The sequence below is a fragment of the Dama dama genome, chromosome 1, assembly GCF_033118175.1.
Source record: "Dama dama isolate Ldn47 chromosome 1, ASM3311817v1, whole genome shotgun sequence".
NCBI lineage: Eukaryota > Metazoa > Chordata > Mammalia > Artiodactyla > Cervidae > Dama > Dama dama.
Window position 1 is genome coordinate 72180860 of NC_083681.1, and position 16669 is coordinate 72197528.

The following is a 16669-nucleotide window of genomic DNA, read 5'->3' on the forward strand; positions in this document are numbered from 1 at the left end:
ACTTGGTTAAATCCTACGTTCGCACGTGTGAGGAGTTCATCCTCCCCTTGGTAAGTCTTCTGTTGTGTGGATGGCAGAGAAACACCACGTGTCTTATTTTAAAGTTCAGACCCTCAAGCCAGACATGCGGAACACCACCTTTTTGCCAGGCCTGGTCTTAGGAGCTGGGATTATAGCCATGAGTAAGTGAGATGAAGTCATCCTTCCCCTCCTGGAGTTGATGATCTGGCCCCTGTTAGTGCTCTGTCTCCCTTCCAGGGTTATCCTTCCAGCTTTCTGAGTGGACAGCAAACTCTGTTGGATCCAGGATAATCTTTGGTGTAAGCTGAGTCTCTGGTTCATTGCAGTTACTTTCCTTGTTGCCAAGTGTTTAAGTATTCAGTTATCGCTTTTCTCTACATGTACATTTGCTACCACTACCATCACCCTTTTTAAAAAACATTTTTTGGCCTATTTCCAGATTTTAAGGTTAAGAATTCCCAAAGCATGCTTTGTAGGATAATTAGTCTTACTGTACAAGCAATTTCCAACTGTTAAGCATTAGTCATTGAAAGGACTGATGTTGAAGCTGAAACTCCAATACTTTGGCCACCTGATGCAAAGAGCTGACTCATTTGAAAAGACCCTGATGCTAGGAAAGATTGAAAGCGGGAGGAGAAGGGGGTGACAGAGAATGAGATGGCTGGATGGCATCACTGACTCAATGGACATGAGTTTGAGCAAGTTCTGGGAGTTGATGATGGACAGGGAAGCCTGGCGTGCTGCAGTCCATGGGATCGCAAAGAGTCAGACATGACTGAGCGACTGAACTGAACTGAAGAATTAACAGTGTTCTGGTACCCAGAATACCTCTATTTTTTCCCCTCTAGGCAGCTGAAGGTCTTCATATTCTCATATGAGAACATATTCATGGTGATCAAGAATTATTTCTTGGAAATACCATTCAGTTATGTTATAGGTTAATGGGTGGATAGAAAATGTAACTGCCACATAGCATTGTGTCTGAGGGCAACCAATTGGAACGAAATCTCTTAAGAGGGACACTGACCACACTTACTGAAACTTTGTCTTCTCAAGGCTTCTTAGAGTCTATTTTGATGAACAAGAGTGAAAGCACAGGCCGTGAAACACTGAAAATGTGGTTAAGTCCCTTTAATTGTCTGCCAATAGCAGGGGAATTTGCACTATAACTGTAGTAGCTGATTTGATGAAAAAACCTATCTGATAAGTAAGAAAATTTGTCTAAGATCTTGAAACAGAGTTGGCTAAGGAAACAGATACGGGAAGAAATACAAATGTGTCAGTATATCAGGTTACTGATTAATAAGTTTTGTTTCTGGCATAGTCTTAACTGTGATTGAATTTGATGCAGTTGTATATTCCTTCAATTCTGACTTCTGTTTAAGATGGAGAAATTGAAGGTTAATATATTTGAAATTATAATCATGAGTTAGTGAATACAGTTTTAAAATTACTTCCCAGCCCCAAGAACCTATAAACTCCATTCTTGGGTAAACAAAACCCAGGTTTAAACTTTTGGAAAAATTTCTTCAAGTTTCTTTAACAGCTTTAAAAAATCTTGGGCTCCACAAATCTAGCTAAACTTGAAGTACAGAAGCCTTTCTCTGAGTTGGCATCCTTGGGAATGTATCTTAGAGTACATCATCTTTATCTTAGAATAATAATCCCTTTTCCAAAGGATTGAAAGGAAAATGGTTATTGCAGATCTGTCTACTTTTCTTCCTTAACTATGGTGATAGCTTTGAGAACATGACTCATGATTCGTATAACTCAAGGTAAAAGCATAAAATAAAAAATGTAATTCAGGTTAGTCCTCTGTGTAGAATTTGTAGGAGTCTGACTTTCTGTAGCTCCTAGGAACCTGTCCTGCTATGCCACTAAAGATTGTAATTTTCATGTCTGTCAAAGACATTTGGAGTGTGCTAGAGATTGTGGGAGGGCATCTTTTTCAAAATCCAGTTAGTTTTAACCAGTCTGAGGAGAAGAAGGTAATACCTGTTTGACTTGAGTCAAAGTTTCTCATCTAAAGCTGACAGAGAGGAATCATGAGATTTCCTGTGTTTGATTAAGTATGTAGATTTGAGACAGTTTGGGGCCACTTTCAAAAAGAATTAGCCTTTTTTTTTTTTTTTAACTTTCAAACTCCCCCACGCCTGCAGCAGCTGTTTGTCTTGCAGTCTGGCACCTTAAGTAGTTCTCTGTAGCTGCTGATCTTCTGAAGGCTGCCCCAGTCGCACACAGTACATCCCTAACAATTTCTCGCTGTGCTAAGATGGTAAGGAGATCTTTGTTTCCCTCGGCACCAGTGTCCCTCTGATTCATGCAGTTGGCTCAGCCGGCTTCGCGCATGCATCATCCCTAGGATTAAACATTCACTCCTCCAAGATGTCAATCCTTGATCCTCATCTCCCTGTCCAAGTCTGTCAACTTCTGCTTATTTGTTTTGATTTTATAGTCAATTACCACTTCCTTTAATGATAATAAGCTACTTGGAGACATAGTAGCCTTTCCTTTATTCACCCATCCCTTCTTTTGTTAATTCAGTTAAACCTGAGTGAACAGCATTGTATCTATCTTCTGGCCAACCTCAGAATATACTATCTTAAGACAAAGCTTACCAACTATACCTCTGCAGACGTTTTTTTTAAAGAAACCAAGAACCTCTTATATTCTCCCAAGGTGGGCTCATTAAAGCTTTTCTATGCTTGTGTCCCAAACCCAGTTGTACTTTTCAGACTGTGTCGTGTCCCTGTTATAAAGATTAGTCTGGTTCCTTTCCCAGTATAGCTTTAATTCTATACTGAAAAACAAGCTGGAAAAGGAAGTACAAAAGCCATTTGGCAGGCTGCTATTTCTCTGTCGGTTACCATAGAAACGGTGATGGCTGAGTTGGGGAGGGGGGTGAGTATTAGATAATAGGAAGTTTGTGATGCACTGGAGGTTTAGATGCCAAAAGCCTTGTTTTCTAGAAAATTACCCTTGCATAAGCACTGTCCTTTATCAGCTGAATCTTGAAAATGTGAGGGGCTTCTATCTACCTCAAGATGATTGAGTTGAGGCAAGTTGGGAAATTTCTCCAACCATTCCTTTCTCTAGCACCTTCTGAAGAATGAGAACTCTGTTCATAATGCCAAAAGAGATGTTTGTAAAACCACTTGTAATGGGAGAGGTTGAGAGTTCCCAGTACATTGGAGTTCTTAGTACCTCCCTGTTTACACACTACTGGGAAGAATGGAATATAAAAAGGTCACTTTGATCATAAATATCAATATTTTTCCCAGGGTTTTAGAAGAATTGAGGACATTGGAATCCAAAATAATATAAGCTTATTAGCTTAAATTTGAAAATTGGGTTAACTAGACTCTGCAGTGTCTCGCGGAGTGGCGACCGGACCGCCGCCTCAGCTGCCACACCCACTACTGCTCTTCCAGGCATCCGTACTTCTAGGTTGTCTTCTGATTACTGCATCTGTCCTGAGAAATTACAAGAACTACTCAAAAGGAACTGCTGATAACCATCATCGTTTTAATACAGTCCCTGTTTATACAGTTTCCTGTTTCTGTTATGATGCCTGTAAGAAGCACTTATCTGCTTCATTTACACTCATTCCACTTTTGTAAATGGGGATGACAATTGGTAGCAACTTTATGGAAGTAATAGGAAAGTTTTCCCATGAAAGGCACTACGAAAGTTGTTGCAGTAATCAATGAATTTTTAAGCTGTTATAGATGGTGGATGCTACGGTGACTTTTCAGATGTGGGAATTGAAAAAGAAAGTGAACAACAGTGAGGCTAACCTCCAGGGTTGCCTTGGCCTGTGAATGGCATTCATTGAGGGGGTGCAGCGGAGACTTCGGGAGGGTCAGGTGGCCTGTGGATCAGGAATGGTGATTGAGTTTCTGAGCTCCTGCCTTTAGGGTCATGCAGTGTTTTGGACAGTGTGAATGAGTGAGTGGGTAGATAAATTGGTGCATGTTTAAGTGGATAAAGATAAGTAGTCCTGGTAAACCTCAGTTCTCTACACACACGAGCTCTTTGGGGAGTTGGGATCGTCATTTGCTTCCTTGGGGGCTGTCTCAGGCTAGAATCCGTTTCCTAACTGCCACTGGGAATAACTAATTTTTGTAGAGAGCCTCCCAGTTTTGTATTGCCACTGATAGCACTCTTAATCTTGGGAGAACAGTGTTTTCCAAAGTGATTTGTCAAATTTGTGTGTGTCCTGACTAGGTGTGAGGTCTGCTTGCAAACTTTTTTTAAAACCTTGTCTTAATGGTAGTTTTTTTCCCCTCCACTTTGCCATGCTCTAAAAAACTATTCCTGAGCCTTCTGCTAATTTTCTTTCACAAGCCACATTTTCCTGGTAGATGACTGCTTAGCCGAGGCAGAAAAGAGCTTAGTGAGTTTGAGGAAGGAGAAGGAGGCCCAATAGAGGAGCAGAGTGAGCAGGTGCAGAGGGGAGCAGGTGATGAGATGGAAGGGGTGGGCAGGGCCAGGTCGCACCGGACTCGGGGTCCTCAGGAAGGAGTGGGTTTTAAGTACATCAGGAAGCCACTGAAGTGTGTTAGGCGGAAGAGTGACACGATCTGATTGAAATTTTACAAGGTCAGTTGCTACTGCGTGGAGCTCAGACTAGACAAGAGCAAGAGTGGGAGCCAGGAGACCAATTAAGAGATTGTTATACCTCCTGGGACCAAGGCAGAGAAGGAGAGAGATGGACAGCTTCAATGACATGAGCTCAAAGGAGCAAGCATTTTTAAGACATGCCTGGGAATAACGGTCTGAAAGTGTTAATGAGGAGTATCCCCTCACTCTATCGATGTGAGAGACATGATCACCTTCCACAAGAGAGAGAGTTTCCCAGAATTTGGAGTCTTCTGGAGAGAGCTAGGTTTTGATTAGGACAGGACGAAGAGGGAACCTTCAGAGCACATGAGGTTGAGGATCTGGATGTGTTTGCTCATCCCTGACTGAGAATTCCAGCGGACACAGTGGCAGGGCCAGGGGTGGGTGTGGGAGATTGTGTTTGATCAGGTTATGTCCCGGGATGGTTTGGGAATGAGTGTTCTGATATAATGGATGACTGGAGAACCCTGCACTTTTCCTGGTGACTGAGGTCAGCTGGATGTCAGGCTTCATGGAATTTGTCCTGTATGCTCTTCAAGGAAGGAGAGTGTTTATTTCTGGTGCTGCAGTCTTGAGTAGAAGCTCTTTCAAGATAGCAATTCCTTTAAGTTGCATTTCTTGGAAATATTATATCAGCAAGAATGGCATCTTCATTGCATTAAATCTTCTGGTTTTAAATGCACATTTAGTATAGTTAGAGTGACTATAACGGTAAGTGTAAAGCCAACCTTGTTTTTGCTTAATTCAGTAACTTTTCAACAATAATATATCAACAACTAACACTGGTGGTAGGTGTTGCAATGTACACTGCATTTGCCGTTTAAGATCATGGGATGTGCCTGGTCTGGACTGACCGACTGCACGTGCCAGGCCCTCATGCTTACTGTTCTCACTCACCTCACTAGAACCTTCCATGCCAAATCCATGTCAAAATTCAGGAAGAGAGTTTGATAAAAGCCCAAGTATTTGTGTGTGGCAAGTGAGTTCAAAACTGTTTTGAACTGATAACCGCAAGTCACTGTAAATCTGCGCTTTCCCAGAGGTTTCCCTGGTAGTCCCGTGGTTAAGACTCTTGTGTTCCCACTGCAGCGGGCACAGGTTCCCTAGTCAGAGAGCTAAGATCCTGCATGCTGCCTGGCGAGGCCTAAAAAAAAAAAAAAAAAAGTCTATGCTGTCCCATCTAGTTTCCTACTTTATCAGATCTTATTTCAAAACCAGCTGCTGCTTTTCTTTAAAGTAATGTTTTTCAGATCATGTTGAAGATGCCATCTCTGAAAGTGTTTGGTTTGAGTCAGCAGACTAACTGTGGAGATGACTTTGTGGGGTCCTAGCTTTATTTTGTTTCCATAATTTCCATAACTAATATATTTTGTTTATGTCAAATTTAAAAATATATTACCGCTATGAATGACAGGTCCAGCTGTGTTCTTACATCGGCGCTATAGAAACACCTTTACAATCCAAATACAGCTGCAAACTTTGATGATCCATAAAGCTGTCTAGAAGCCAGCCAGGTTCTCAAGGGCAAGGCCACACCATAGTTTGATTGGGAACACAAGCTGGAAAGAAATGACTGAAAGGAGAGGAGACATTTTGGCGTAGCCCTAAGTCAGGAAGTAGGGCCAGCGAAGGGACAGCTGGGTGCGGCAGTCTAAGAAGCTGTAGCACATGCTGGCATTTAGTTTTCAAGTATCATTTCAGTCTGCGGTAAAGCCTTAACCATACTTGTCAAGCAGCTCTATTATGTATCTAATTCTCGGACCAGAGAGCAAGGGAAATTCCTATTCTGTCTGTTACCATCTTGAGAAAACCCTTTGCTTGATTCTACAGACCCTCCAACATCTTGGTTTTTTCTTGATTTTTGAAGCACAGATTCTGGGATCAGTTGTCTGCATCTGCAGGTTCCCTTTCCTACAACTTAACTCACTTTTGGAACGCCTGCTCTCTAGCTCCATCTCACCATGCTGCTAATGTAGTGATACCATTGTCCTGAAGAGCAAGTAGTCTGGCCTTTCCTCAATCATTGTCCTCTTCCTTGTAACGCTGGTCACCAGCATCCAGCATCTCTCTCCCTGAAACTCAGCCATCTGTTAGCTGCCCTTTTTTGCTCCTGTTGGCTTCTGAAATACTATATTATCTTAGCTATTCTCACACTTTTCTCACTGCTACTTCTTAGCTATTCTCACACTTTTCTCACTGCTACTTCTCTGCCTCCTTTGAGGTTTTTTTTTTTTTCCCCTTTACATTCAACCCCTTTAAATATGGATATTCAGGATTGTCTTTGATTCTGTCATCTTTGTCTACATAACTTTTAAGGAAATTATGAAGTAGGAGTAGATTGTAAACGCCATGTAGGCAAGGTCCGTTTCTGTCTCCTTTATCATTCCATCCCCAGCGTTTAGCACTGTGTGTGTATGTGTATTTTGATTGAATACATAAATAAATGAGATTTCATTTGTTGTTATGGCTTCAACCATTTCTTCTTTGGTGGAGCAACTTGCGAATCTCAATTCCAGCTTTGACTTTTATGTCACATTCTAGTCATCACTTTGTCATGAGACGTTTTTACTTACAACAGCACATGACTTCTCACCTGAAATTGTAGACTTACTGTTATTCTCTCAGAAAACTCCACAATTCCACCTGCTCACAAGTACCATTATGTTCATGGTGTCGCTGCTCTCTTGGTCAGGTTTAATCATAAATTATTTTCAGTTCTTCCCCATTCTCTCGTTTCAATTGTTTTAGTTCCAAATCTTCTTCTTTCTTGAAAGGTCTGAAAAACTCATCCATCTAATAGTGACTTCACTTCAGGCTGTCCTTACTACATGCCTAAAATACTAAAATGCCATTTTCCGCTCTGATATCCGTAATTCTCATCTCTTCTCCCTCAGTTCTGTCTGATAACCAGATGCCAGATGTTTTCAGGAACAGCTCGTTTTCTCGTTTGTTCTTTCTTCTCTTTCCTCCTGCTCACAAATACTAATTGAGTACCCACTATGTGTCGGGTACTATGCTTAACTCTGGGTAAATAGCAGTAAATGTGGCAGACATGGGCCCTGCCCTCCTGGATGTCACGGGAGCTAGAGAACAGTCGATTCAATGGAGAGACATAATTACGACTTGCAGTTAGGGCTCTGAATTTAGATTTTACTCCAAGCGGAATGGGAATAAACGAGGTTGTGACATGCTCTGGTTTATATTTGAAAAAGAACATTCTGGCTGCTGTGTGAAGAATAATTCAGGGAGAGGAAAAATAAGAGACTAAAAGGTTGTCCCAGTGTTTTTACTGGGAGACTGCTGATTTGCAGTCAGATGGTGGCAGTGAGGAGGAACACAGCAGATGGGTTTGAGGTGTATTTTTGAGGGTGAACCAGGTTTCTGGCTCAAGCAGTTGGGAGATGGAGGTGCTATTTACTCAGATGGAAGAGGAGCAGGGGGTTTGCATTTTATTTTTCTCTTGTTTAGGGAGGATTGTGGAGGAATCAAGAGATCCTTCTTCTACATGCTAGGTTCAAGATGCTTGAGACTTCCAAATTGGCTATGGCGTCAGGGCTTCGGAGGACAGGCCTGTGCTAGAGGTATCATTTGGGAATTGCCAGGATAACAGCAGTAACAACAGTAGAGGGGTAGTGATCAATAGCGAGTGCATAGTCCTGAGTCTGTGCCTGGCTCTGTCCTCACTGCGTTACATGCAGCCTCCAGGAATCTTATAAAGTCAATGCTGCTGTCATCTGCATCGCACAGGTGAGGCGGCGGAGGCACTGTGTTAAGGCACTTGCTCCACATGGCATGGACAATCAGTTGTTGAACTGAATTGAAACTAATAATCTAGATAGTGTGTAAAGCTATGGAATTACCCATTATCAGTTCAGAGCAGAAGTATAGAGAAAGAGGAGCAGAAAGCCAAGACTGAGCTCACTGCTTTCATCAGTTTGTTTTCCAGCTTAGAAGTCTTTACTTGCTCCTGCTGGAACACAGGGTATAAAATGTGAACTCTTCCAGCCAGATCGTCAAATCTTCACAAATCTATGCCCAGCCGACTTTGATGTCTTCCTTTGATGTCCCTGTGTGATTGCACCATACTGCTGACTTACCTCTTTACTCCTTAGACAAGCTCTCCACCTTCTCATTGGGCTTCCTGGGTGGCACTAGTGGTAAAGAACTCACCTGCCAATGCAGGAGGCGTAAGAGGCACAGGTTCGACCCATGGGTCAGGAAGATCCCCTGGAGGAGGGCATAGCAACCCACCCCAGTATTCTTGCTTGGAGAATTCCATGGACAGAGGAACCTGGCGGGCCCCAGTCCATAGGGTTGCAAAAAGTCGGACATGACTGAAGCGACTTAGCACACATGCACACCGCCTTCTCATTAACTGAAGTCCTCTCCAGCCTTCAAGGGCTCCTGTAGTCTTGAAGCCTCTCAGTGAAGAAAATAATAATAGTTGCTGCATGTCAGGTGTTTCCTGAGCTTTCGAAATGAGAAACAGGCAGCAGGCTTCTACTTTGTTTTAACCTTTCTGTTCATTTGTTTTGTTATTATAAGCATCTTATTAATAAAAAGATGGAAGAATTTGTAGGTAAGTAGCTCATCCAGGAGATCAGAGATGACTTGGAAAACCAGATGTCTCACTGTTGACTAAGATCATTAATTTGGAAGCATATTTCACATCCATGGCCTTTTCTGATTGTGTTGGGATCACTGAGATTAAGAATACGATACTTGAAGCAACGTGTGTGTACTGAGCTTTGTCTCAGGCACTACCACGTGGAATGGCAAGAGGGCATCACAGAAACTGGGCAGATGACATCTGGGCTTGCTTGGGAGCTTACGTGGGATGCCCGGAAGTGAGCATAAGAGGAGGAGTTGTGATGGGTCCAGCAGCAGCTTGGCTGGGCAGCTCTTAAGCAGAAACTGGTCCTCAGACTTGTGTATATACCTCCCAATATTTTTAAAGAAACTGGGTTAGTTGGCAAAATTTATAACTCAGGAGAGATCACATAAAAATCCCATTTATCAGTTTCCCTGGAAAATCCAGAAGATCAGGCAGCACCCAGGGAATAACGAGGGAGCCACAGAGTGCACACAAGTCCCGTGCTGTGTGGCGTCCGTGGTCCCCGCTCCCCGCTGTTGCACCTGCCCCGTGCCCCTTGTTCATGCCACCTGCTGGTAACTGTGACCCTTACAGAACAGACAGGGTGCCATGCAGTGCAGACAGAAAGTATTACAGGATTTCAGGAGAAAGAAAGCACTTTGGAGAGCACAGTAAGGTGGAAAAAAAAATACAGACTTTAAAACCAGGCAGGTCTTAGTTCAAATACTTGCGTCCGTGTCTCCTGCCAGCCTTTTGCCTTAGAAATGTACTTTCCCTCCAGCTTCCTTTGCTTATAATAAAATGAAGAATATCACGTCCCTTACAGGGTTGTGGTGAGAATTAGCAGTACTGGGTACACACGGTCCCTAACATGCCTGGCATTTTAGCAGCTTACACCATGGTTGATGGTGTCCAGAAAGTCTAGCAGGATGACTTGGTTTAAGTACCTGGAAATTGTTAGGAAAAAACACTTGGACCCAGGGGAGTGGGGAGCCAACTCCAGGTGGATTAAAGAGTTAAATCTAAAAAATACAGAATTTTTTTTTTTTAACTGAAAGGAAATGCAGTTGTATATTTAGGTTTCCTGAAAATGGGAAAAAGACTTTCTAAGCGTAAAAACCATGAAGGGGAATCAAAGAAAGATCAGCAGAGTTGATTGTAAAAATTTTTGAGCCATTCTGTGTTAAACATCATAAACACAGTTAAAAGTCAAATAGCAACTGAGAAAAATATTTACAGAAAATATAACAAAGGGGAAATATCTTACTATATATGGTTGCAGATCAATAAGAAAAACGTTAACATCCCATGGGAAAATGGGCAATGAAGGAGTTTGCAATAGAAGAAATGCAAACAGCAGATAAGCATATGAGAAAACGGTGAACTTGGTTCACCATTTAAAGTAATTAAAGAACTTTATGTTTGAGAATGAGCTGCAGTTTCTCCCTAAACTTTTTTCATCATTGTTAATTGATAATGTTCCATATTGATGATGTGCTTAGAAGGTAGGTACTGTCAAGTTTTCCTGATGGAATTATGAATTGCCACAATCTGCTTAAAGCAGTTTGATACTATAAATAAAGTGCCTTTAAGTTCATACCCTTAGATCCAGTTTTTCCATTTTAAAGGATTTATTCTAGGGACTTGCAGTGGTTAAGATTCTGCAGTCCCAATGTAGGGGGCATGAGTTCGATCCCTGGTCTGGGAACTAAGAACCCATATGCCGCACAGCATGGCCAAAAAGAAAAGAATATAGCCTAGAAATACACTCAGAGATGTTTTGCGCAAAATCTACTTGCAGTAGCTTTTTCTTTTTTTTTTAAAGTATTACTGGTATATTAAAATCTATTTCTAACCATGCATACCTCACTGCTGTATCCTCAGCACAGTGCCTGACATATCCAAGTGGTCAAAAAATAATTTATGAGTTTAAAGGAGGAAGGATATGTTCATGCAAAGGAATATTATATAACCATTTTTAAGAAATACTGTACATCTAAGATGTAGGAAGTGCTCACAGGACAGTGTTAACAATGAGTGCACAATTGTATGTATAGAATATTCCCTGTGATTGTGTTGTAGGAATTCTGGATGATGGGATTAAAGGTGATTTTTATATCTTCTTGGTGCTTTTCTTCAGTTGTTCAGGACATAGTTACTGATATATGTGATATGCATTGAGCATATTTCAAAAGGGAAAGACAGCATCGTCTTCCCCTCATGGAGTTTATCAGAGATCAAAGAGGCAGACATTGAATAGGTGTGTGTCATTTACTCTAGTGAACATATGTTACTTTCATAGTAGGGAAAAACTATGCCAATGACGATTTTTAAGCACTGATGTTTGTAATTTCTAAGACACCTTTTTAGGACAAGAAAGGCACAATTACATGAAAGATCTACATCAATCTCATACAGTGTGAAGTTTTCCTTTCCAAGGGGACGAAGAATGTTTAGATTTCTTATCTTTTGGGTGGTGTGTAATGATATGACAATAAATACATCCAGGCTCCCCACCCCCACCCCCCCACTAAATAGCATTTTTCTAAGGGAAACTGAATAGATTCAGATCTCGGTAAGAGTTGTGAAACTTTGGAAAAATCTCAGCATTCATTGAAAAGTATAATTAAGCATTCAAATGAATTGACTGTGGTTGAGGAGGGAATGAGAATGTTGATTAACATTAATGTAAAAAAAAAATTTTTTTTTTTTTTTTGCTTTTTCCATCTACTTGTGAGGTTTCAAGTGTGTGGGAAACCAAGAATGTCAGTAGCAAAACCCACCCTGAAGACTGACTCTGGCCCTACAAGTTTCTTTGAACCGGGATCAGGAATGGAAAATTTTATCCTAAGCCATGGCTTTTTAGGGGATGTGTTTTGTTTTGTTTTGTTTTGTAGAAAGACCTGAGTAAATCAGAAGGGTTTCAGAGCCATGTTTGGGTAACAACCATGCTTAAGAGCCGTGAGCTTGCTCCTCTAAACAGTCAGACCCATGCTTCCACTGTCGCTTATCCATTTATCAACTGAGCTCTTATGCTCAGCCACGTGAGCTCCTCTGGCCCTTTTTTCTGCTTCCTCAGTGGAAAAAGCCTCTGTGAACCTTGGTTGCGTTGAAGGGTTGGCTGTGTGATCTGTTGCTGCCCCGGTCTCAGGAGAAGGAAGCATCTGTGCTGCTTTGGTAGAATCCCCTGTCCTCTTTCCTGTCTGTCTCCTTCTGCGAATTATGGGGGGCTTCCCTGGTGGCTTAGTCAGTAAAGAACCCTCCTGTAGTGCAGGAGGCCTGGGTTCGATCCCTGGGTCGGGAAGTTCCCCTGGAGAAGGAAATGAGGAATGCACTTGCTGAGCCAAGGGTGTCTGAAGGAACGAATGACAAGCAGCAGAGTAATGACATCACCTCTCCTATGGATGTGCTGGTATCACCGTCTCCTTCAGGGACGGATCAAGGTAGCTCCCTGCCAAGAAAAGGCTCGCCCTCTTTTGCTCTTTGGTACAACTAAGGGTTATACTGGATGCGGTGTGTTTCAAACCACCCTGAGGCTTCCTCTCATTTGAAGAACTCAGATCTTAGGAATGGAGAGGGAGACGTGACCCTGCTGAGCATCACATTCCATCCATGCTGATAGATCCATCCTGGGTTTGGAATCCTCTTTCCCTGCTTCATGTTTCCAGGTAGAGTTACAGTGCTCACCTCTTCTGTTCTGCTGGCCTTAGCACCTCCTCCTCCCCAATAATGACCTTTTTTTTCATGTTTGGAAAACTGTTAAGGAGTTCCATTTATTTGTAGCACAGGGTGCCCGTGAAAGGGATGTAGGAGACGAAGCTAAAGAGAAGGAAGCAGGCAGGTCATCAAGGGCCTTGGGTGCCAGGCTAATGGATTTGAACTCCATCCTGAAACCTTTGGGATGTCATTAATGTGTTTTAAGCAAGGGAGGGGTATTCTGAGATCAGATTTGCATTTTATTACAATGGCTCTGACAGAGCAACCCTGGATTAGAAAGTGCTGGCTCTTAACTCTCCTAACTTCTCCAAATCACTCCTTACACCTGCCCTCTGGTCTCACAGACCTGTGTATGCAGGATGGGCCTTGACTTCTTGGCCTATGGCTGTTGGATATACAACTCCTTCTTCCTAGGACATGCTTCTCTTTCTTGGTGTTTTTTTTAATTGAAGTATAGTTGATGTACAGTATTATCTCAATAATGCTTTAGTGTTCTGAGAGATCATCATCTCAGGCTTGTCTTCCTGTTGTGTTAAGGGTCTTTCCTGTCTGCTGCACTCTTCTGAACCAGGGCTTGATTTAGAGATTAAAGCCCCGTTGTACTTCTGGGTTATGCAGAGGGCAGCAGCAGTTCTGTCTGTAGCTGTGTCAAACCTTGATCTGGTGACTGACTTTACAGCCTAAATCAAGGAGCCTTGGACCCTCTGATCTCATGAGCAGTGCACTGCCTTCTGATATCTTTTCTTCAGTAGGATGTACATCTCCTCTATCTGCGATCCTTTTTTCAGAGAGCACCCTTTTGCTTTTCTGAGATGGAGCTGGGCCACCTGCAGACAAGGTCACCTTCCCAGTGCTCTGTGGTTGGTTGAGGGGTCATAGGTAAATGTTTTGGTGCTTGCTACTGGAAAGCAGAAGGTGGCAGACACAAAATCAGTCACTGAGACTGAAAGTTATTTCAAACATCGCTTGTGTCTTCTGCTTATGAAAGTTATGACAGTGCTCGACAAAGTCACTGCCAAGGGTTGGGGCCTGGAATCTAGACTGTTTATAAAAGTCCATTATTGTTTTGGTTTTGATTTTCCTGGGGGAAAGCATTGTAAACAGTTACATTCTCAGAAGCACCCCTGCAATAATAAACATAAACACAGCACTGCAGTGAAATCAGTCCTGCAGTAATTTAAATGTAAATCTCTTGCACTGGAAGTGAAGCAGATGAATGGGTGGGTCTGCTCAGAACAGAGTGAAGAAGTCAGAACACTTGGGTCTGTCCCAGTCCCAGTTCTCCAGGTGCTCTCTCTTGCTGTAAGAAAGTTGTTTAACGTGCCCTTTGTCAGCAGTGGAGGAGGGACACCCCCTGTGGGCCATATCATTATGACACTGCCCGCGCGTCGACTTTGAGCTCTGGAAGAAAGGGGCAGTGTAAAGACGGGCGTCTGCATTCTAGGTGCTCACGCGTTGCCCTCTGTCCTCAGAGGCGCACAGCCAGGCGCAGTTTAGCCGTGCTGCTCTGGTCATGACAGAGTCCCCTTCTGTGAGAAAGTCTGACTGGTGATTGTTCTGGAAAGAAACGAGAATGTGTCTCCAAAATATCAAAGTAGCTATAGGGAGAGTTGTGATCAGTTTTAACATAGATATTTATTAGTGAATTAGCATAAACTGTGAAAGGTGGTCAAAGCTCATCACACCACATCTTGTTTGAAAGCCTGTTCTCCTAACACTATGTCAAAACACAGGGCACAGAGTAAGGCAGATGTAAAGAATTACTGTATAAACGACTTTGAATTCCTTCATGGGCCAGCATGTACTTTTCTGCAGTTCGGACGCTGATAATATGAATACTAATAGCTATTACACTGTACCTAATACTTGCTGGGCTCCAGGTGATTCACACAGATCAGCTGAGGCTCCCAGCAGCACTGTGAGCCAGGTAATACCAGGTGAAATCACCTGCCCAAGGCCAGCCAGCTGCCAACTGACAGAGCCAGTAAACGAAGCCTTGCCATCTGGCTGAGTTGAAGTTGCCGTTTCTCTGACCAGTGTCGCGTCCTGTTGCATCTTGATCACACAAGCAAAAAAAAAAAAAAAAAATTCAGTCCCGTGAATGCTGTTTTCTAGGAAGACAATGGAGACTACACATATGTGGACAGAGTGAAGATACCCTTGGATCACGGGACCCTGTTAATCATGGAAGGGGCCACGCAAGTGGACTGGCAGGTGAGAACGTGTGAGTGACATGGACTCGCTGTCATGTGGAGGCAGTTTCCCGACTGGCTCACGATGATTAATTTCTGTATTAAACGTGGTGAAAAGCAAGTTGCTTTTATAATGAGCATGAGGCAGTAAACTGACCTCATTTCCAAAGAATTTGATACTGCTGACAGAATGGCCCTCTCGAGCAGCGTTGTCCAGTGGACCTTCCTGTGATGAAGGAAGTGTTCTGTGTCTGTGCAGCCCAGTGCTCTCGCCACTAGACACGTGACTCGTGATCCCTTGAGGGATGTCTGGAGTGCTGAAGAACTGCATTTTCAATTAAGCTAGAGCTTCAGGCAGCCAGTGGCTCTCACACGGGGCTGCACAGCTCCATGGCCTCGGCCGGGCCATTTTTAAGGTGTGCAAGCTAATGGAGGAGCACTTAGCATGAGAGGCACATCTGGTGCCTCTCTGTGGCCCCAGCCATTGTGTGTGGTCTTAGGAGCTTTGGGAAAATGGCAGGAGGCCACAAGGAGGAGCAGCACTTGGAAGAAAAGGAAAATATCTCCCCGTGAGGGTGGGGGTGGGGATTTGTTTCAGAGAAGAAGGCCTTTCTCCACAAGACTTTGAAGAGCTATTACTGCTCACTGAATGGAGATAAAATTGAAATATGTCTGTGTCCTCATAAAGAAGTTTTAAATGGCTTTGGACTAAAAGTGTGTGTTTATGTCAGAGTTATTCATATTTCCATTTAGCATCGAGTGCCCAAAGAGTACCACTCCAGAGAACCAAGAATAAACTTGACCTTTCGGACAGTTTATCCTGACCCTCGAGGGGCGCACTGGTGATGAGAGATCCTGGAGAGAGGAGCCGTGCTGAGACTGAGCAAACCTTCCTCCATGAAGACACTTCCGGAGGCTGGTCCAGCTGCTCTCGTGGCTGTTTGGAGGATGAGGATGGGATTTGCTTCCCAGCTCAGAGTCCTATTAAATGACAGCCTGCAGTTCGTGTTCAAAATACGTTTGCTGTGGGAACAGTAATCCCTAATCACATTTTGAAATCACATATTTTCTTTAGGCAAATTAAAAACCGCTGTGGCTGTGTTTACCAATGATTTTGCCCATAAGCTGTTTCCCCCGCCTGCCCTCTCCGGTTTCGGTTGAAGAAATATGAATGGAGTTTGCCTCCAGGGGAGGGTAAATCCACATCTTTGTTCCTTGTGCCTGTAGCAAAGTGGAGATAGTAATACACATCAGTGACTCGGAAGCCTTCCACAGGCAGACAGCTGCTGCAACCCAACAGAGCTTTGTTGAAGTCTGCCTCGACTCCTGAACATCTTGGCTTATGTGCTGTGGTAATGGAAATCTGCATACTCTGGGAGTGCTTTATTTAACCAAGTCTCCTTGCCTGTCTATCTCCCTGGGAGACACGCAGACAGGTTTCAGGCCTCTGAGTGAAGAGCAGAGGTGGTATTCTCCAGTGTATCTCCAAGCCGCCCCATGGACTGCTTGTAATACAAGAGGA

The 16669-nt window shown here is 43.1% G+C and overlaps 1 protein-coding gene across 3 annotated transcripts in view; it reads left to right on the forward strand.

The window, feature by feature from the left end:
- ALKBH3 (alkB homolog 3, alpha-ketoglutarate dependent dioxygenase) overlaps nt 1-16259 on the forward strand; it is a 39468-nt gene extending 23209 nt beyond the window's left edge. For all 3 annotated transcript variants that reach the window (XM_061152246.1, XM_061152253.1, XM_061152249.1), the window contains 2 exons: nt 15071-15169; nt 15901-16259. In XM_061152246.1, coding sequence (XP_061008229.1) covers nt 15071-15169; nt 15901-15993 — 192 coding nt within the window. In that variant the 3' untranslated portion in view covers nt 15994-16259. The remainder of the gene's footprint in view (nt 1-15070; nt 15170-15900) is intronic.
- Nucleotides 16260-16669: the final 410 nt, after the last annotated feature.